The sequence below is a fragment of the Magallana gigas genome, chromosome 4 (genome assembly GCF_963853765.1).
Source record: "Magallana gigas chromosome 4, xbMagGiga1.1, whole genome shotgun sequence".
Classification (NCBI taxonomy): Eukaryota; Metazoa; Mollusca; class Bivalvia; order Ostreida; family Ostreidae; genus Magallana; species Magallana gigas.
The window spans coordinates 33325454-33349279 of NC_088856.1; the positions used below are offsets into that span (position 1 = coordinate 33325454).

General features: G+C 34.5%; 1 protein-coding gene across 7 annotated transcripts in view; it reads left to right on the top strand.

Annotated features, from left to right (window-relative positions):
- Positions 1–23826, top strand: part of LOC105342164 (plexin-B) — a 288820-nt gene that overhangs the window by 191306 nt on the left and 73688 nt on the right. For all 7 annotated transcript variants that reach the window (XM_034449323.2, XM_066082177.1, XM_034449322.2 and 4 more), the window contains one exon: positions 20687–21034. In XM_034449323.2, coding sequence (XP_034305214.2) covers positions 20687–21034 — 348 coding nt within the window. The remainder of the gene's footprint in view (positions 1–20686; positions 21035–23826) is intronic.

The following is a 23826-nucleotide window of genomic DNA, read 5'->3' on the forward strand; positions in this document are numbered from 1 at the left end:
ATTCCTACGCCAGAGTTCAATATATAGTCTCGTTTAACCATCGGCTGTCTCCTTACATCTCCGGCAAGTAAAGAGTCAGTCTATATTTAGAGGTCACATCATCAAGCTTTCACGTGACCTGGTATCTCTTACTTGTCGGAGATTAACGGAGACAGCCGAGCATCTGGTTGAACGAGACTAGAGTTCATTAGTTGTTGGATCCATACAATTTTTGAAATATTTGGAATACCAAAACATAGTTTGATGAAATCAATTCTATTTTAAAATATTACACAACATGATTCATTTGAGGTTTTCTCGAAATTCTTGTCGGAAAAGTCAGAGAATTCATATTATAAAAATGTGCATAATTCAAATGCAGATTATAAACTACTTGCTAAGCAAACTAGCATATCGTTGATTTTAAAATCGATAAAAACAACTCCCATCAGTACATCAGTACTTTGATTTAAAAACCGAACCCGCCTACAAAACACGTAACCTTTTCTCTAAGATAACTTCTTTATTTAAAAATATTTCTAAATTTTTGAAAACTATGTGCAAGTTTAGAATTGTTGCGTGATGACAAAATTTACAGACCCTGAAACGTACTACTACACCAAAAAATGTGCGACTTACGTGCGAGAAACGTTTCGTGTAAACCGTTTAACGTTTCGTGTGATTGTGAAGCGTTTCGTGTAAACCGTTTAGCGTTTCAGGCAGAGCGTGTAAATCGTTTCGGGCAAAGCGTGCAAGAACCGCGTGGAACATTCATCAGATTTCATTCGGAACTCTCTGACAATTTAATTGTTTTAAAATGGCGCCCGTGTTTTACATTACTTTAAAATGTTTGTGATTGGCAAAACTCTTTTGTACATGTAGGTATTTTCATGAAAAAAAAATCTACAAGAAATGATAATATTAGAGAGGTTTAGCAGACCAACGTGTACGTGTACTTGTACGTGTAGGTTACAAGTTAGAACTACGCGTACCATCTCAATTACGTTTCTTGTTTAGCAGTTGTAACGTGTACTTGTACGTTTAAATGTTTCATCTTTTTACAAAATTGAATAAATTTTTAACAAACAAAAGAAAGGTATATGTATTAAAAAATGACTTGTTACAGAGTACAGAGTACATTTATATATAACGTTTTTATACGATGTTTCAGTACTTATACATAAAAATATCAAATACAGTTAGCAAAACATGATTTCTATTGGAACAAACCTAAACCACTTTTACAACGAAGTACATTGAAGCGTTTAATAGGCATTTACTCCAGAAAAGTTGTTACGTAATGTTTTGACTTACCTTTGTCCAATCAGATTGTAGAAGGCGGAGTTGAGACATTACCGGTCGTGACTTAAATTGAGAGAGAGAGAGAGAGAGAGAGAGAGAGAGAGAGAGAGAGAGAGAGAGAGAGAGAGAGTTAACTGGTAAATGGAGTAAATTATAGATGACGCAGATGAGTGAACTATCTATCAACAATAGTTATCGTATAAAGTGACAAATCACGGTCTATAATATGTCCCAAGTTATTGCTTCCATCAATTTTTGATGATTTTTAATAAAAATACACATACCTGTGAAAGAAACACAACAGAAATTGATGAAAGGGAATATATCCAAGATATCTTCATTGAACAATTTTCACTCATAAAATTTCACAAGAACGAAAACAATTTTCTTACGGAGATTTATAATGGGAAATGTTTACATCTTTTCTCCATTCGGAAGTACTCGGGATACCTCCCGCAATTTTTTAACGTTATCATCCGGGCTTATTAATGGCTGATGCAATGCAGAATCCCCGTAGACTTTCAATATTTGGATGTGTATTGAAACCTGAAGCGGTAGAGGGGCGTTTCAACACATATAATCTGGACATTTTTCATTTAATTGGATGAACGTAGTTTGAGCACAAAGGTAATTACTATTATTGAAATATCCAGCAAAAAGTGGTGGAAGAAGGAAAATTCGGGACATAGTATAGTATATCTTATAATTTTATGAAACTTTGAAGTGTTTTGAAATTCTTTAACCAGGGAATAACGATGTCTATATATAGATCAGTAATAGGATAAGGTAATGTCAAACATCGAAGACTGTACAAATATTTAAGAAACTGTTTTTATTACAAGTGTTACCGTTAACAATCAAATCAAAGTTTGCCAAATCTTCCTGGAATTAAACATAGGTTGTAAATTTACTTTGTATAAAAACTTTCTTCATGGTTACTCAGTGTGAAACATTCTTTACCTCAGACGTTTTACTTTTCCGCTAAGCATTCGCCTTCGTTGCCTTTCCTTTACACTACATCTAAATTCATCATGTTCATAAGTGTTCATAAGTGATCATTCGTTCGCATTTCAAAATATTTAATGTCCGTATTCTCGGACTCCATGCTAGGAAATTTAGTTGGATATAAGCTACGTCATTCTTATCCATGTGCATGTTGTGGACGGCGCGCGGCCAAAGAAATTTTCACAATCGTTCTTTAAAACGCTTTAAAGTTATACAATATAGGATATACATGTAATTTTTATATACAGATCTTAATTAATTTGTTTGCAAGTTTATAACTGATGATTATTCCTTTATCGGCACCACTTATAATTTACTCAATTCACTCTCTCTCTCTCTCTTTTCTTTCTCTCATTCAAGTCACGAGCGGCATTTCTTACCTCCGCCCAGCTACGATCTGATTGGACAAAGGTCAGTCAAAACATTAGGTAGAAACTTTTCTGGAGTAAACCCCTATTAAACGCTTCAATGTACTTCGCTGTAACTTACACGATCATGTTTTGATAAGCATATTTTTTTTTATTTATTTACATCGATAATTCTTTCTGAGACCATTCGACTTTGTACAAGCAGCACACATAACCTCGGACATCGGGTGTCTCCTGCACCTGGCTGACCTGTCAATCAAACTCTGTGTATTTGTTTTCATTGGATGGTCAAGCGTCTCTTTTTTTGTCAATAGCCAATGGAAAATTAATGACTTCAAGGAAATCGGAATCAGTATTTGATGAAGCATACAATTTAAATGACAAAAAATTTATTAATTATTTGAAAATTATTTAAACCACTGTTAACGGAAAACAAAGAGTCTAAGAAGTAATTAACACACAGGGATTTGCCTACAATGTACACACTCATGCAATTACTAGTAATTATTATGGGAATCTTTAAATTTACGCATGGTACTTAATTCGAACAGAGTATAATAATATATGCACTGTACGCCGTTACACATGTACGAAGCGCCGGTAATATATACGAATATTGAGTCAAAAATTTAAATCATTTTTATTTCTTGTTCTTTTCAATACAATGTGAAATTACTTTCAGATAAAAAATTCCGAAATACTTATTACAACTTTCTTTTTTGTGTAATCATTTGAATTTTTTCTGAGGTACATGTATATATATGTACTGAACATACTTATTTTCGCGCTAATGATACGACATAGGAAAAAAATAATCGGTTGTTCGTAGAACATTTTTATCTTTAATACGAATGTGACTAATTTAATTTTAAATATTTTTCAACATTATCAATGTGAATAATATCAGGTGTATTTACTGTTTGTGTTCTTACATCGTAATCTCTGAAACCAATAAAAATACTAATGTTAGCAGAAAAATCGAATCCCGCCGAATACTGAAAAACCGATTTCAGTTTGCAATCATACGGATTTTATTTTTGGTATTGACTATTGAGTTACGGTAACTTTTTTTCTGGATGATTTTATTATATATTATTTTATGTAAAAGCACCATTCCAACTGTTACTCAATTATATATCAATTGATGACCTGGGGCTATATATGTTCCGAGCTGTGTGCGCTGAAGCGACACACGATTCTCGGTCGCACGTGGCGATTGAATTTACACAGACTGACCGAATAAACAAACGGGTGGGAAAGTGAAACAAAATGTTACACATGAGAAGAAGCCACCAAAATGATTTTTGATAGATCTTGATATCGTTTTGACAATGAAAAATGTCCAGCGCGAGCTCCTGTCAGCGGGGCGGGAGGGGGCAGCAATGAGTTAGCTTCTACAAAGAAACGAACGACCATGTAGAAAAGCTACAGAAGTGATTAATATGTGACCGATAGAATCTAATCTAAAGTTGTTTAAAATTCATGTGAATTTTTTTTTTAAAAATCATCGAATGCCTCAATTCAGGACATTTTTTATTGTGCTAGCACCTACCGCAAACATGTTACATGGAACTTTGATTATAATTTGATTTTTAAACTACCTTGTACGCTATTTATAAATCAATGCTTAATCAACTGTACAAGTTTAATGAATTTACCTTTTTATCTTAAACGAATATAATAGTTGAAAACATAATAAAATATAGTTGTGTCCGTGCAAAATATGAAACATGAACGTGTGATAACGTACATGATGAAGAACACGAACCGACCGCGGATTACTTGTCCACTCGCGCCGGTTCTCCTCAGCCATGTGCGAGGGATGATCATCATTTAAAGGTTTACTATTTGTGTGTGTGTGTGTGTGTGTGTGGGAGGGGGGGGGGGGTGATTTAAAACATTATAACCATTAATTTATGTCTAACGATGTTTACGATTTGGAGTAATATCGCTCATTAATATTCATTTACACTCAAATGTTCAATTGAATAAATACAAGATGGAGAAACTAAATTAAAACAGTTCCTGTTTTACGGCTATATTTAAGCATTGAATCATTATTTTTTTAAAGATGTGGTCTCATAACTGCAACGGTGTGTGCATACAAATTGAATAACGCGCTCTAGCGCGTTATGATAATTTGTTTGCACACACCGTTGCAGTTATGAGACCACATCTTTCAAAAAATAATGATTCAATGCTTATATTTACGTTTTTAAACATGTATTTCCTTCCCGCAAATATGATTTGTTTTTAAAAAGCTCCGACTTATTCAACGAGTAATGCGAAATTAACGTAAGAGCCATTGGAACAGCCGAATTATGCTGACAAAAATTGTGCACAGCGTTTTAAATTCTAATAACACAATTTTATTTTTCTTTCTGTGATTTAATGAATTTACTGTTGGCACACTAAGAAATTAATCAATTGAATTCATTTAACCGTCAAAATATATTTACATCAATGAAATATTAATCAGCGTAAGTATAATATCAGGTTGTGATCCGGTTTGAAGTCGCGAGAAGAGTTAGTCATGTTCTTCGAGAAATACTGAAGGAATACTGAATGTATTCCTACGCACCAGTTTTGGTGATTGGGTCTTCTGTGTTATGCGTAAATATCACTCAAATCAACCAATGCAATTTAATAGAGGGAAAGAAAGTAAATGTAAATATTACCTCATACACGTTCATATGCATGTAAGTGTGCGTCGCGGTGTGAGAATCTTGTGTATTAAATAACCGCTTAATTACCGCTAGGTAGTGCAGCCGTGGCTGATCTCATCGGCCGTGGGCGAAGGATATATTACGTAAAGGTACATGTACAACGCACAGACAGGCACAGCTCAGAACCCAGGAAGATTTGAAAAGTTTGCAGTAATATGACCATACTCTATCAAATAGAAGTTATTTATTTCAAACTTAAAACCCACAATTGATCTGTGTCTATTATTGCTTTAGATTGAGAATGACATTGCTTTTATTAATTAACTGAACGATTTCTTAATTGACACCCAATCGTTTAATCCATAAAAAAATTATGTGTAATCAAAACGAAACCAATTCTTGAGTTCGCGGCTAGATAAACTCATACATGTATATGAGAGACACAGCTCTCGTGTATTAGATAACCGCTGACCGCTAGGTAGTCCAGCCGCGAGCATGGTGACCGATTTTCTCGGCCGCGGGCGAGGGAGAGCTTACGTAATGGTACTCACACAGCTCTGATTCAAGGTAGATTTTAAATGAATTGAGTTAATAAATAAAATGTAATGCATAGAGTTTTTTAATTCCATATTTTGTGGTTTAATAGAAAAGAAAAAAAATGTTTTGTTTTCCAATTGCCGTTTTTAATGATTGTGCACTATAAGAACTTAACAACAATGACTTAAACTCCTAAAAAAAAGTATGTACTCCAACAACAACAAAAATTCTTATAAATCAATGCCTCCTGAATAAACCAGCATACTTTCTGCGGCAACTTTATGCCAGTTGTAGGCACAAAGACTTTCGTTAACTTGCCAAATGAAAACAGGTACATGTTAACATGTAAAGCTTTTTACACTCATAATACACAAATCACTTACAAAATAATATTGTTACAACCTTTATGAGATCCCAACAAACAACTTTTCCAGCGACAGCCATATCAAAATCCTAACCGTTTTTGAGTTATTAAGCAAAAACGTTTAGGGGCTATTGGCCCTTAATTTAAGGGGCCAGCCCTTTTTTATTGGTGTCAAATGAAAGCCCTTGATATTCTGCACAACTTTTATTCTACATGTCTTAACAAAATATATTTCGTTAAAAAGATATAAAGGAAAACATGTCTAAATTTTTGCACTTTTTTGAATCCTGTTTTTTGACCCCCTACCTTTTCCTAGATAAAAAACGTAATCTAAAAACAAAAACCGATGTGCACCACTACAATGTCTCTGCTATTCAAATTCGTTGGATTCCCATTCCCTGCTATCATAGTCTCGGAGCCTTTGTCTGGAAACCAAAGGCCCTAAAAAATTTTAAAAGGGGAATAACTCGTTAACGGAAAGGGAATTCTAACTTTTATGAATTGATGAAGATAGTGTTTTGTAAAGTCCATTAGCCCTGAAAATTTGAGCAAAAACCGTTCAGAAATGAGCACGATATGAAGCCTCAAAGTTCGCGTCTAGGAAGAAAAAAAAATAACTTTACCCGCACAATAATAGAAAGGTCTTCCGTTGGAAACGGAAGACCTTAATAATAAAAAGAAACCGAAGAAAAACAAAAGGGTCTTCCGTTGGAAAACGGAAGACCCTAAAAAGAAACAAAGCAATAACAATAAGGTCTTCCGTTGGAAACGGAAGACCTTAATAATCTTAATTTTTTACCCGCACAATAATAGAAAGGTCTTCCGTTGGAAACGGAAGACTTTAAATACATGCATGTTATAAATAATTGATCTTTGTCTGAAGTTACGTACACAACACAGGTCTGCAGGTCTCATTAGCGGGTACTAGTTTTACCCAGCTCTTCGATTAGATGGGTTCACGTGTATACATACATGTATGTGTTTTCCATATGCAGAAAAGGATTAGTTAAGATCAGCTCAAGGAATTCATTATTGTGTTTTAATTGGATTATCATTATGATGTTGACCAATATAGGTAAGCATAGGTTCACGTGTATACATACATGTATGTGTTTTCCATATGCAGAAAAGGATTAGTTAAGATCAGCTAAAGGAATTCATTATTGTGTTTTAATTGGATTATCATTATGATGTTGACCAATATAGGTAAGCATAATACATGTAGTAGCAGTAGCACAATATAATGAGATGCCAGCATACATAAGTTCTACTTTCACTTTCTAAATGTGATCTCCCTTTGACAGCATATTGATCATCGATCATCTTTTAATATTTAAATAAGCTTATCATCGTTACCTATCCTATCGCATTTGTAAAGTTTCTGTCATTTTAATTGCAAAAGTTATTTCTATACCCGCACTTTCTAAAGAAAGTTCGGGTATATTGTTGTTACCCCGTTCCGTCTGTCCGTCCGTCCTCCTGTCCATCTGTCACGTTTTATTTTCTCAAACTGCTCTTACATCTCTTAAACCACCAAACTGAACTCTTGGAGTTTGATTTGGGGTATCATGTTGTTTTATAAAAACGTTTCAAAAATCCTCTGTTAGTCCTGGGGGTCAAATAATTGGTAAAAAATGACGTTTTTTCACAAAAAACCTTCTTCCTTGAACTCCTCCTACATTTTCAACAGTAGGCAAATCATCGCTTGGAATATGTTTTAGGGTATCCTATAGATGCGCAATAAGGTTTCGGAATTTTCAATTTTGTCCTGGGGGTCATTTAATAGCTGAAAAATGACGGTTTTTTTTACAAAAAAACTTGTTTCAAAATGTCATTTTTTTTATCAGTAGCCAAATGATCTTCTAGAATATGATTGGGGGTGTCATATTGAAGTGTGATCAGGTTCCAGAATTTTTTTTTTATAAAGGGGATCAGTGGGCAACAAAAAATGACGTTTTTTTGCAAAAAAAGTATGGTTCCCAGAATTCCTCTTACAACTTTTGGAGTAGCTCCGTCATCTCTTGGGATATAATTGAGGCTGTCCTATAGATGTGCAATAAGGTTTTAAAAATTTAAATTTCATCCAGGGAGTCAAATAATAGCAGAAAATTGATGTTTATCACAAAAAAAAACATAGATCATAGAACTCCTCTTATGATTTAATGGATAGACACATCATATCTTGGGATATGATAGGGACTGTCCTATAGATGTGCAATAAGGTTTTAAAAATTTAAATTTCATCCAGGGAGTCAAAAAATAGCAGAAAATTGACATTTATCACTAAAAACCACATAGATCCTAGAACTCCTCTTATGATTTAATGGATAGACACATCATATCTTGGGATATGATAGGGACTGTCCTACATGTATAGATGTGCAGTAAGGTTTTAAAAATTTAAATTTCATCCTGGGAGTCAAATAGTAGCAGAAAATTGACATTTATCACTAAAAAAACCCACATAGATCCTAGAACTCCTCTTATGATTTAATGGATAGACACATCATATCTTGGGATATGATAGGGACTGTCCTATAGATGTGCAGTAAGGTTTTAAAAACTCAAATTTCATCCAGGGAGTCAAATAATAGCAGAAAATTGACGTTTATCACTAAAAAAAAACATAGATCCAAGAGCTACTCTTATGATTTAATGGATAGACACATCATATTTTGGCATATGATAGGGACTGTTCTACAGATGTGCATTACGGTTTTGAAAAATTAAATTTAACCCTGAGGCACATTACCTACATATTTTTTGATGCCCTTTAATTAAGGATCAAGAATATATATAGTTAAGGGGTGGGGATCTCAACCGTTTTCGAGATATTCGTGCCCTTCCTGTTCGAGGGGAGTCACGATCACCCCCGGGGCCCATGACCTACATACTGTTTGATGCCCCTTGACACAAGGAACAAGAATATATATGTTTCAGGGTGGGGATCTCAACTGTTTTGAAGATATTAAGGGACTTGCTGTTCGAGGGGGTCAGGACCACCCACAGGTCCCATGACCTACATAACATTTGATGCTCCTTGACATCAGAACCATAAATATATGAGATTTAGGGGTCATGATTATAACAGTTTCTGTGATAGATGGTAATTTCAAATTCCTGGGGGGTGGGGTCAGATCAAATAAACCCTATATATTGCCAGTAACAGTCAATATATGATTATGAAAACCCTATATTATTATCTTTGTCCGTTTTCAAGTTACCATTTACAATAGAGTCTAATATTCTTCCTACAAGGTTCAATGTTAGACCCCACACCGTTTTGACCCCACCCCCCCCCACCCCCGAAAAGTGGTTGTCTAACCCAAAATGAGAAAAATCAAACCAGGATGCACAACTAGATATGCAGGCCTATCATATCCTAGAGTTTTGTACAATTCTGTTCAGCCATCTCTGAAAAACAAGTTCAAAGCGGGAAAGAAGAAGACGAAGAATAATAATACATGTATAAAGAACCGTACAAAAACAATAAGTCTCCAAATTTCATTCGGGAGACTTAATAATAAAGATTAAATAGAGATAGGATCATCAAACATCAAAAATCTAAAGATAATTGACAATTTCTGATTCTAAGGGGGTCAGGATAATCTTGACCCCTTAAGGTCATGACTTACATGCCATAATGGTCTGATGCTCCATGACCTAAGGAGGAATAATATCTTTGGATTAAGGTGGGGATTTCAATGGTTTTTATGATATTTGTTAATTTCAGGAAGGGCACTTGGGATCATGACCTACATGTACATACCATCTGATTCAGAAATGTCTTGAACAAAGAGACAATAATATAATATGTACATGATATATGATTTAATATAAGAACCCAGATATAGATCAATCATCTATGTTTTGTAATACTTCCTATGTATATATACATGTATTAGTTTGTGTTTTGTTCTATACTATTCATGTTCATGACTGTAGTATGGCTTATAGTTTTATTTTAAATTAATACATTAAAAAATTGTCAAAGATATCGGGATGACTTGGAACCCCCACCCCCAAACAAACTCAAATATAAACTGTTCTCTCCCCCTTCCCCCCTTTAATTGTCGAATGATCTATTAAAATCAAAATATAATTTGGGTGTCTAAAAACTTTTATAAACTGGTAAAAAATGTTATTCTTAAAAAAAATTACATTACACCTTGCATACTTGACAAATGATCTATTGAGATATGATCATATTTCATATTTAATTATAATTTGTAGCAAAAATGGCGAACGTAGAATGAAGCGACGAGACGAAAGTTTTGAACTTTTTTCACGGTGATAGCTAACACGAAAATGATTTTGATGGATTTAATCCTGCAGAACATAACCTAGGAGATTTTAATCATACAAATTGTATATATATAGGTTATGCCCCCTTGGAGACACTCTGACATTCTAGAACTAGAAATAATGAAGTATTTTATCTTATTCATATGTAGTGTTTGATCCATGTGGGTAATTCCTAGCCTAATGATGACACGGCTTTGTTTAGGAAACTTTACAATTGCCCTAAATAGGTGAATACACATGCATATAACATTTTGTTTATAAATCTTAAAAATTGAATTAAGCAATTTCCAAAATGATAATGTGCATGAGGAGAGAAAAAGCAATCAAGAAATTATTTAAATATTTGCTACTGTACACATGGAAGAATGTATTAAGAAGACTGAATCTTTCGAACCAGGTTAGAGTGGGTGGGTGGGGGGGGGGTGAATGTGGAGTATAAACATTTTTAATTTGAATCATTTATTGTTATTAATTTTAACTTGTCAATGAATACTAGTTATTGATCCTAAGGTAGAAATATGACCTCTGATCTTATCTCAATAGATCATTTGTCAATTATGCAAGGTATAATGTAATTTTTTTTTAAGAATAACATTTTTTACCAGTTTATAAAAGTTTATAGACACCCAAATTATATTTTGATTTTAATAGATCATTCGACAATTGGGGGGGGGGGGGGGGGGGGGGAGAGAACAGTTTATATTTGAGTTTGTTTGGGGGTGGAGGTTCCAAGTCATATATTTGACAATTTTTTAATGTAATTTAAAATAAGACTAAGCCATACTACAGTCATGAACATAAATAGTATAGAACAAAACACAAACTAATATATGTATATATACATAGGAAGTATTACAAAACATAGATGATTGATCTATATCTGGGTTCTTAAATTAAATCATATATCATGTACATATTATATTATTGTTTCTTTGTTCAAGACATTTCAGATGGTATGTTAAGGTCATGATCCCTAGTGCTCTTCCTGAAATTAACAAATATCATAAAAACCATTGAAATCCCCACCTTAATCCAAAGATATTCCTCCTTAGGTCATGGAGCATCAGATCATTATGGCATGTAAGTCATGACCCTAAGGGGTCAGACGGATTCCCATAGAATCAGAAATTGTCAATTATCTTTAAATTATTGATGTTTGATGATCCTATCTCTATTTAATCTTTATTATTAAGTCTCCCGAATGAAATTTGGAGACTTATTGTTTTTGTACGGTTCTTTATACATGTATTATTATTCTTCATCTTCTTCTTTTCCTTCATTTCTGCTCTGAACTTGTTTTTCAGAGATGGCTGAACAGAATTGTACAAAACTCTAGGATATGATAGGCCTGCATATCTAGTTGTGCACCCTGGTTTGATTTTTCTCATTTTGGGTTAGACAACGACTTTTCGCGGGGGGGGGGGGGGGGGGTCTCACATTGAACCTTGTAGGAAGAATCGTAGACTCTATTGTAAATGGTAACTTCAAAACGGACAAAGATAATAATATAGGGTTTTCATAATCATTGACTGTTACTGGCAATATATAGGGTTTATTAGATCTGACCCCTGGGGTCATCCCCACCCCCTAGGAATTTGAAATTGCCATATATCTCAGAAACTGTTATAATCATGACCCCTAAACCATATATATTCATGTTTCTGATGTCAAGGGGCATCAAATGTTATGTAGGTCATGGGCCCTGTGGGTGGTCCTGACCCCCTCAAACAGCAAGTCCCTTAATATCTTCAAAACAGTTGAGATCCCCACCCTGAAACATATATATTCTTGTTCCTTGTGTCAAGGGTCATCAAACGGTATGTAGGTCATGGGCCCCGGGGGTGGTCATGACCCCTCTCGAACAGGAAGTGCACGAATATCTCGAAAACAGTTGAGATCCCCACCCCTTAACCATATGTATTCTTGATCCTTAAAGGGCATCAAAAAATATGTAGGTAATGGGCCTCAGGGTTAAATTTAATTTTTCAAAACCGTAATGCACATCTATGGAACAGTTCCTATCATATCCCAAGATATGATGTGTCTATCCATTAAATCATAAAAGGAGTTCTAGGATCTATGTTTTTTTGAAGTGATAAACGTCTATTTTCTGCTATTTTTTGACTCCCTGGATGAAATTTAAATTTTTAAAACCTTACTGCACATCTATAGAACAGTCCCTATCATATCCCAAGATATGATGTGTCTATCCATTAAATCATAAGAGGAGCTCTTGGATCTATGTTGGGTTTTTTTTGGTGATAAACGTCAATTTTCTGCTACTATTTGACTCCCTGGATGAAATTTAACTTTTTAAAACCTTCTTGCACATCTATAGGACAGCCCCAATTATATCCTAAGAGATGACGTAGCTACTCCAAAAGTTGTAAGAGGAGTTTTGGGAATATACTTTTTTTGGAAAAAATTGTCATTTTTTGTTGCCCACTGATCCCCTTTATAAAAAAAAAAATTCTGGAACCTGATCACACTTCAATATGATACCCCCAATCATATTCTAGAAGATCATTTGGCTACTGCCCCCCCAAAAATGACGTTTTTGAAAGCAGTTTTTTTGTAAAAAAAAAAAAACACGTCATTTTTCAGCCATTAAATGACCCCCAGGACAAAGTTGAAAATTCCGAAACCTTATTGCGCATCTATAGGATACCCTAAAACATATTCCAAGAGATGATTTGTCTACTGTTGAAAATGTAGGAGAAGTTCGAGGAAGAAGGTTTTTTTGTGAAAAAACGTCATTTTTTACCAATTATTTGACCCCCAGGACTAACAGAGAATTTTTAAAACCTTCCTACAAAACAACATGATACCCCAAATTAAACTCCAAGAGGTGAGTTTGCTGGTTTATGAGATGTAAGAGCAGTTTGAGAAAGTAAAACGTGACAGACAGACGGACGGACAGATGGACGGACAGATGGACGGAACAGGGTAACAACAATATACCCGAACTTTCTTTAGAAAGTGCGGGTATAAAAATGGTACATGTCTTTAAAAGTTTTACCGTTCCATTTTTATAAACACATCGTCACATGGTTCCATATATCACTAGTGGGAAGATAGCATTGCACAGTAAAATTCAAACCAGATTTGAATGGAAAAATTATTGCAGTAAGTCCAGGGAATGTTTTTAATTTTAATTATTTTATTAGTAAAGAGTTGTTAGTAGAAGGTATAAATAAGAAGTATTTTGTAGTTAAATGCAATCTTAAAATACGCAATCGGCAATTATAAATACTATTGTTTATACATATTGGCTGACACCGGTTGTGCTAATAATTCCTTAAGGCTGAGATCCATATGGCGTGTTCACTCCCTGTGTATATAAAGAGTACCGTTATAAGAGTGATAATAGTTCCTTGATTAACTATAGTCCAATTCTTTGATTGTTGTTAAGTAAAATTTTTAGGAAAAGTATGTATGTCGTATATCGATCGTCATAATCAAGTCATACAAATGATCGATCTATTTCTAACAGTGTCTATGTAAAACAATAGCGAGTAACTGCATTACCGGATACAAAGTGAACAATTTCATTAAATCATAGTAATTGCTAAGCTTGCTGCACTTGAGAATCCCCTTTGAAGTCCGACACGAGACAGGTGCATGCTTCTGACACCATAAACTGTTAAACAAACATTGACCATGCACCGAGTCAACAGGTGGCTGGTTACGTAATGGCAAATACACTGGCGATGGTCAGAGTGGATATTTATTTTAATTTTTGGGAATAAAATATTTCTGACAAAGTAAGGTTAGTTTACTCTCATACAACTTGCAAAACACGCGATATCGGGAATTGTATACAATGCAAGCAACTTTATTTGAAAATACGATGCATAAGTATAAGGCGATAATTCGTAGCAATATCGGGGACATAATGTGCATCATACACTGATAATGTTACTTGCAGTTTGATATGCCATTTTAAAGCGATAAGTTTGACGTGTCGTCTGAATCGACATTTGTAGGATTTTTTTAAAATTTGGGCTAAAAATGAGCAATTCGACTAGTGGTCCGCATCAACGACTTGTCCGAAAAATACGGTGTATATCGCTGCATTCATTTTGAATCAGAATCAGAATCATCAAAATATTTGCAAGAACACCATAAAAAGTAGGTGATGCACATGCTACATAGTGATTTTGATTGTGATATCATCAAAACAATTTGTGAAGTTCAAATTTTGCGTTCAGCAGTCATCATAAAAAAAATGGTAGATAGATTGAACTTTATTATATAATATTTACATTCAGTGTATATTTACAATTGTGTTTGCATTTGAAGTTCAATGTTTGATAATACATGTTGAACCTTCATGATCACAGCATACGAGCACAAGTAAATATCATCACACGTTTTGAATAGATAAATTATTGTGAGATTAAATAAAATGTTCAAACTTACTTAACAAATTCTATATGTACTGTGTTTAGCTCATCTGAGCTGAAAGCTCAAGTGAGCTATTCTGATCACATTTTTTCCGTTGTCCGTCTGTCTGTAAACTTTATACATTTTGAACTTCTTCTCTAAAATCGCTTGGCCAATTTCAACCAAATTTGGCACAAGCATCCTTATGGAAAGGCAAAAATGAAAGACCGATCTTTATTCAAAGCGGAGAAAACCTCAAAACTGTAGAAAAAAGGGAGTGCATTTTTAAAAACCTTCTTCTCAAGAACTACTGAGTCAAATTCAACGTAATTTAGCATAAGTAATCCTAATGGAAAGGGAAATATAAATTGCAAAAATCATGGGCTAATTCTGTTTCAAATTTGAGTAATTTACGAAAATAATAATAAGACAGAGAGAATGGGGGGTCAATCGGTTTAACTTCGGGCTCGATATTTCAAATATCGAAAACCAATTTAGAGAACCAGTCTATGTTAGAAGTAGCCATCTGGGAAAAGAGTACCAATTCATTTCCCATAGGGCTCAATGTTAACCTAAACCCACCTGGCTAGTTTGCTATTATACTTACAGACATATCCTTGGTCACATTTGAAAGTTCATTCCAAGCACTAACACAAAATCAATAGAAATACATAGGGTCCCGTGGCGTTTATAGGTCAAAATTGAGCTTGTTTACAACTTACAGCGATCCGCAGCAAATAAATCCAAGTCCCAAAATTGACACCCACCCCCTATTTCAACCCCTCTTATTTCTTCACTTTTTGCAGTACTTCTTCAATCCATCATTCATTTTAAACAGTGATAAATTTACTTTGAAATAATCATTATTTCAGCAATTAATTCAGCCAATCACCTTAGCCATACCTTTTTCTGCGCGGCTCAATCTTGTATTAACACTTCTCTGATGTCAACATCCGGTGCACTGGTACTCTCATTCCTATACTCATAATTTTACTCACCTCAGAATTAGGCAAATTTGTGTTTTTCATGAACCTTATACATATACCTCTAATTGTGTATGAAACTTGAGTCCTGGATCTTGATTTATATTTATGCTGGCTCGTCTGAGTATCAGGCTCTCTCCCTCGGCAAATGCTGTAAGGAGAGTGGGCTCACAGTGAGACTCAAGATGAATTGACTGCTTTTTAATGACTTTAACAAATAAAATACATGGAAAAACGGAATGAATGTGTTTGTTTAAATGTATTTAAGGGTTTCATGAACAAATTTGATAAATTTTTTAAATAAGGGTGGATTCTACCCAGAATTTGAGAAAACCTCTTAAATTAGATGAAAACCTGGTGAATTATGCAAATTAAACAGGCTAAATATTGACTTATAAGTAAAAAATATTCACATCATGAAAATTTAATCATTATTGACTCTGATAAGCCAATTAATCCTAATCTGGCCTTTCCTGTTGATTTAGCAGGTGCAAACAATATCACCACCCCCCAGTCTAATGCAGCTTAGAGAACTAGCAGGTGCCCCCTGTCATTTTGTATTACAGTAATTTTGAAAAAGGAGAGGTACATATTTTTGACATTATATTACAGCTCAGTCATTGTAGTAATAAACAGAACTGATAAATTGTAAAATTTTTGGAATTTACACCTAGAAAAAGAGAATTTTTTGACAATGTTAAAAAATCTAGAAGGGTAATTGTTCTGGTTTGATACCACAAATATGCCTCACAGTAAAGAGACAGAGACTAGTATACTAATAATTTTACCTGCATCATGAAGAAAAATATCTGTCATGATGGATCAGATGGATACGGACTCTCTGTCAGCGTTATAAAGTGACAAAATGACTCCGACGCCCTGGTGCCCCTATCTCTGAAGACAGAGGAGGCAAAAAAATTAAAATTCTCCTAAGTGCACGAATGAGAGAAAATCAGTGTTACAAGTTATTCATTGCACAAACCAATGTTTAAACATCAATTTTTATCATACATGTCTTACAAATATACATATATATCATTATTACACACATAAATACAAAATTAAATCATTATTCAGGGGTGGGGTACAGAAAAAGCACAATTACATGAAATTACATGTAATTACATGTATTACCACATGTGATTTATGCAGTCAGAATAACATTCAAGGAAAAAATTAAAAAATTAGATGCAGCTAGTCTAAATAAAAGAAATTGCATTATGTTGAAATTCTGCAACACTGACCAGTAAGCCAAAGGGAAGTAACTCTAAAAACTGCTGTCTTGTTCTCTACACTGTTGACATTTTCAAGCATTTGAACTATTAAAACTTCACAAAAAGTCCCAACCAAACTCATAAAATGTCATCATGCAAATAAAGTATATTCCATATTCAGTTGACATGAATCCCAGGTGTCACCCCAAGACTAGAAAGTGGTCCCCATTCTGTTTCATGTGTAATGATCATGTAAATTAAACATTCCCTTTCCAAACCCTGGGGGGGGGCACTCATTCTACATTTCAGACTAGACATATTCCCAAACTCTAAACTGTATTCCTTCTAGCCCCAAAACTCTAAATCATTGAACTGGGGATAACAAAAATGAAACGTGGCAACCTACCAGATGCTGACACTGTTGACAGTGGATGTAGTCTCAGGGTGTGTGACGCAAACCTTCTTTTACATCAACCTTATTGCACGAGACCACTTCAGGCTTAAAAGAAGACTGCGGAACTCCTCTGCAAGGATGGCTGAAAAGTATGGGAGGCAGTATTTGATCCGAATCACTCTTTCGATCAAGCTGCGCAATCCATGTACAATAAATGGTCTGCTGAAAAATAGCTCAGACGAATCAAATTGGCATTGGGTAGCATCATTTAATCTATTTAAAAAGACTATAGACACTTCTGAGAAGTCAATGGTAATATGGAGCACACAAAAATAACAGAATATCAGAAAAAAGTCTGAGTTAAACCTAAGTTTGGTCCAGATTCTATATTGAACAGCTGGTCAGTCAAGATTTTTCTCAAAAATCTTGTACAATTAAAACAAATATACAAGCAAAGAACTGAAATAGTGGAGTGCAACACAGGTGATCAACTATTATTTTATCCAATTTACCATAAAACACCACATTTTTTTGCTTTTATTCTTGCCTGGACACCCTTATATTACCCTTTACACTCATTCAGTACCCCCCCCCCTTATTTTGAAAATGACAGCCACTCCCACCCTCAAATTTACATTTGCAGTATTAATTTTACTTCTAGTGTTTTAAAATGTTATATCTGCTCTCTTCATTATGAAATAATTAACCTTTTTCAATTTTTAAGCTACAAAACATTTAAAAAATAGGGTCTCTATAGGGAAAAGAGTACCAATTCATTTCCCATAGGGCTCAATGTTAACCTAAACCCACCTGGCTAGTTTGCTATTATACTTACAGACATATCCTTGGTCACATTTGAAAGTTCATTCCAAGCACTAACACAAAATCAATAGAAATACATAGGGTCCCGTGGCGTTTATAGGTCAAAATTGAGCTTGTTTACAACTTACAGCGATCCGCAGCAAATAAATCCAAGTCCCAAAATTGACACCCACCCCCTATTTCAACCCCTCTTATTTCTTCACTTTTTGCAGTACTTCTTCAATCCATCATTCATTTTAAACAGTGATAAATTTACTTTGAAATAATCATTATTTCAGCAATTAATTCAGCCAATCACCTTAGCCATACCTTTTTCTGCGCGGCTCAATCTTGTATTAACACTTCTCTGATGTCAACATCCGGTGCACTGGTACTCTCATTCCATCTGGGAAAAGAGTACCAATTCATTTCCCATAGGGCTCAATGTTAACCTAAACCCACCTGGCTGCAGTTTGCTATTATACTTACACACATATCCTTGGTCACATTTGAAAGTTCATTCCAAGCACTAACACAAAATCAATAGAAATACATAGGGTCCCATGGCGTTTATAGGTCAAAATTCAGCTTGTTTACAACTTACAGCAATCCCATCAAATAAATCCAAGTCCCAAAATTGACACCCACCCCCTATTTCAACCCCTCTTATTTCTTTACTTTTTGCAGTACTTCTTCAATCCATCATTTATTTTAAACAGTGATAAATTTACTTTGAAATAATCATTATTTCAGCAATTAATTCAGCCAATCACCTTAGCCATACCTTTTTCTGCGCAGCTCAATCTTGTATTAACACTTCTCTGATGTCAACATCCGGTGCATTGGTACTCTCATTCTATCTTGAACAGAGATGAATTTGCTTGTTGTGCAACCGTTTACGTGCAAAGGGAATATTTAGTCCAAAATATATTTGAGCAGTTTATGTGAAGTAAATTAAGGTTAAATATTTCAATGCGTTGACATGTTCACTTGTGACGGTGGTTTAGCTTGTTTTGATTTTCGTGTAGCATGCTTAGTTTCTTTTTATTTTAACTTGAGAGAATTTTAGAGAATTGTTAAATTTGGATATCTATTTTTGGTTAATCTACCGAGGGGTCATATGGCACAATATCCTTTAAAGGGGCATGGTCACGGTTTTGGTCAAATTTTATTTTTCTGTTTTTATTATTTACAATGCTTTAGGAATGCATTTCTAATGATCAAATGAAATTAGGGTGCCAGTCGATAAGTTTTAAGCAAGATACAGGGCTCACAATTCTGTCATGTAAACAAGGCTTGTGCCCTGTTTTTGTTTACATATGTTCAATATACCAGTAAAAAATCTTTTTTGAGCTAATTTGTCTATCTTTTTATTCATTTTAAGCAAAAATAAACAGTTACTAACTACTAACACATTCATTTGAGGTCTAAAACTGGAATTTTCACTTCAACTTTCAAAATGTAAACAAAAGCTTTGTTTACATAACGAAGAATTGTAAGCTCTGTAACTCGCTTATGACTCAACAAATGACAATCAAATTTTGGTTGCCTATTAAAAATGCCTTACTGAAGCATTGAAAACATTAAAATCGAAAAAATAATTTTTGACCAAAATCGTGACCATGCCCCTTTAAATGCCCATATAAAGCCAGTGTTGCTCAGGTGAGTGATGTGGCCCATTTAGCCTCTTGTTTTATAAATTGTTAAATTTTATCTGTCCTATCTCCACAAGAGTTTTCCACACAAAGTTTCTGGCACACACTAAACAGCTTGTTATATGGCTGTTCCATCTAGTATTCCATATCCCTGACAAAAGGTGTATTAAATGTCTTAAATACAAAGATATTTTATGCAAATAATTCTTAAACTGAATATAAATAATATAAATGCAGACATGCTATCATGTGGAATTCAATTTGTCTGCACATACAGCCTGGTTTGTTATAAGACTGGTGTGTTATAGGACTGAATTCCAAAACTAAGCTTTCAATACAATGTATTTTTAAAATCACACAGATCTCAATAGACAACATAATTACAATGAATATTAGTTAATAATTATGAAAGACAAAATGGAAAAGCACAATGGCAATTTAAGACTAGTGACAATATATTTGCACATCAAAAACAAAGAAAATGCAACATGGCCACCAGCAAATTTTTGTAAGCAATAGTCTCTGAAACCTCTTGCATTTTGTGTTTTAAACTCTATGCAAAATGTTTCACACAAAATGAATTAATTGGAGGTGTTGTGATAACATTTCTATATTGGCTACAAATTTTACTTACTTTGATAAAAATTTAATTTTATTATCAAATCAACTACAAAATTTTGAAAATTTGGTGCAAAAGGAATACTCTCTGATACAATTTTCTTTTTAGACTTGTACTATCAACAACAGCAGTCTCATTTACTGCCTCTCCCCTGCTGTTCGGAAAAAGAGTGCTGAATACCTAGACTTGCCCTCTACTCGAAGTGAAAATGCCTCTGTACCAAAGGAAATAAATGTCAGGACAGATTTAGAAGAAAGAAGGAGGCGGAGACAGCCAAGCACTTGGGAGGCACAACTAGGATTCTACATGGACAATGTCTTATCTGTACAAAATCTTAGTGCCTCCTTCCCTGGTGTGCCTTCAACGCTGGATTACACAACAGATCCAATTATTTTCGATTTTGAAGAGGCAGATAAAACAAAGACATATAGTCAAGGCATTGTGCTGGCTATAAAGGTGTGAATGTTTATGATTTACTTTGCATGCAGAAAATGCAGCTTAAAATGTTGACCAGGTACAACTGATAGCTATAGGGATGTGATTGTTCATTTGGTGAAATGGCCTTAATAATAATGATAAAGACTCTTGTATAATATGCACTTTTTATCAGCCAAAATTTGATGATAATTGGGAGCTATGAATTATACATACTAGGAACATTTTATCATAGCGTGTTTTTGGATACCTTGGGAGTATGACTGCCAATATTGTGTTATGCAAGTTGTATGAGTGTACACTAAACTTATTTTAGTATAGGGGTGGTCACATAGTAAGAAGCCAAAAGTTTGTGACAAGCTCCTTTGCGTGTATTAGAATATCTATCTACTCAGACCACTTTTCCTTGCATTTAACAAGTTCTAGCCAGTGTATTTGCCATAATGTAACATAGTAGGAAGACAAAATTTTCATGACGAGCCTCTCTGGTCTAACTTTACAGTTTATTCGAGAAGAGGAAAATAAGCAATAATTATGATTTTTTAGCTTACCTAAGCTGAAGGCTCAAGTGAGCTTTTCTGATAAAATTTGTTGTCTGTTGTTGTTGTCATTGTAAACTTTTCACATTTTCATCTTCTCCAGAACCACAGACTGATTTTAAAGAAACTTGGCAAAAAGCATCATGGGGAGAAAGGGATTCCAGTTTCTTCAAATGAAGGGCCATGTCCTATTTAAAGGGGGGATAATTTAGAAATATTGAATTTTTTTTGGAATTTTTCAAAAATTTTCCTCTCAAAAACAATTTAGCCAGAAAAGCCCAAATTTGTATGAAAGCATCCTCAAGTAGTGTAGATTCAAATTTGTTCAAATCATGGTCCCTGGAGGTAGGTTGAGGCCACAATAGGGGGTCAAGTTTTACAAAGGACTATATAGGGAAAATCTTTCAAAATCTTCTTCTCACCAAGGTCTAAAAAGCTCATTGACAAAGAACTAGGTATAGTTTCACTTATATTTTGCCCTGTTTTTAAGTGATTTGATAAAATTTTGCAAAAAATTGAAATGTAACATACATTTACACAAGAATACCCATAAATTAAGAATCTATAAATAGTTACCCAATTAGACTTTCAGATGGGTTATTGTAATGTCACAAACAGTGCATTTTCCCGTAGTTTTATGGAAACTAAGCAGACGACACCATTTTTCAATGGTTATTTGAATAGAACTATGTCCACAGCTGTCGCCCACAATGAATCTCTTGTTAAAACTTTATCATGTGATATCACATAAAATATATTAATTTTGTTGTGGGCGATGGCTGCAAACACATTTTTGTCTTTAAAAAACTATGAGAAAATGTGCTGTTTTTCATCACTTTTGACATTTTGACATCATTTTTGACATTTTAGAAATTTGACAAAATGTTGAAGTTGGTATTCTTCTTTGAAAACATGATAAAGGTGTATAACTTGGTACTTTATGTACACAATATATGTATTCAAGATATTGTATGCATATTTTCATGAGATTTAAACGAATTTTGAATTTTAGGGCAAATATAAAAGGAAACTGTACTTCTTTCTTTATGTAAAAGCATCTGCAGGTAGTGTAGAATCAGATTTTTTAAATCATGATCCCCATGGTGGGGTCGCAACAGGGGGGGGGGGGGGGGGGTTAAATTTTTACATGGAAAATGTAGAGAGAAATCTTCTGGAAAAGATTCAACCAAGAAAAAGCTGAAACTTGTGTGAAAGTACAGATTGTGCATATCATTATTCTCTGGAGAAAAGTGGGGCCGCAAAGGGGAGGGGATTTTTAAATAGGGATAGAGAAAGATCTAAAACAACAAAAGGGGGATTGGTAAAATGTGGATAAGATTTGGCAGATCTTTTAACATTTTGTGTACAATCAACTGTACTTAATTTTTAAGATATACATGTATTGATTTTGACACTTTTTAGCTCACCTGAGCTGAAAGCTCAAGTGAGCTTTTCTGATCACATTTTGTCCGTCGTCCGTCTGTCTGTCCGTCCGTCCGTCTGTCCGTAAACTTTCACATTTTCAACATCTTCTCAAGAACTACTGGGCCAATTTCAACCAAACTTGGCACAAATCATCCTTAGGCAAAGGGGATTCAAAGTTGTGAAAATTAAGGGCCACACCCGTTTTCAAGGGGAGATAATTAGAAATTAATGAAAAATTTCGAGAAATTTTCAAAAATCTTCTTCTCACGAACCAGAAAGCCAGGAAAGCTGAAACTTGTGTGGAAGCATCCTCAGGTAATGTATATTCAAAGTTGTGAAATTCATGACCCTCGGGGGTAGGGTGGGGCCACAATGGGGGCTCGAAGTTTTACATTGGAATATGTAGAGTAAATCTTTAAAAATCTTCTTCTCAGAAACTAATCAGCCAGGAAAGCTGAAACTTGTGTGAAAGCATCCTCTGGTAGTGTAGATTCAAAGTTGTGAAATTCATGACCCCCGGGGGTAGGGTGGGGCCACAATGGGGTTCAAAGTTTTACATAGGAATATATAGAGTAAATCTTTAAAAATCTTCTTTTCAGAAACTAATCAGCCAGGAAAGCTGAAACTTGTGTGGAAGCATCCTCAAGTAGTGTAGATTCAAAGTTGTGAAAATCATGACCCCTGGATGTAGGGTGGGGCCACAATGGGGGGTCGAAGTTTTACATAGGAATATATAGAGTAAATCTTTAAAAATCTTCTTTTCAGAAACTAATCAGCCAGAAAATCTGAAACTTGTGTGGAAGCATCCTCAGGTAGTGTAGATTCAAAGTTGTGAAAATCATGACCCCC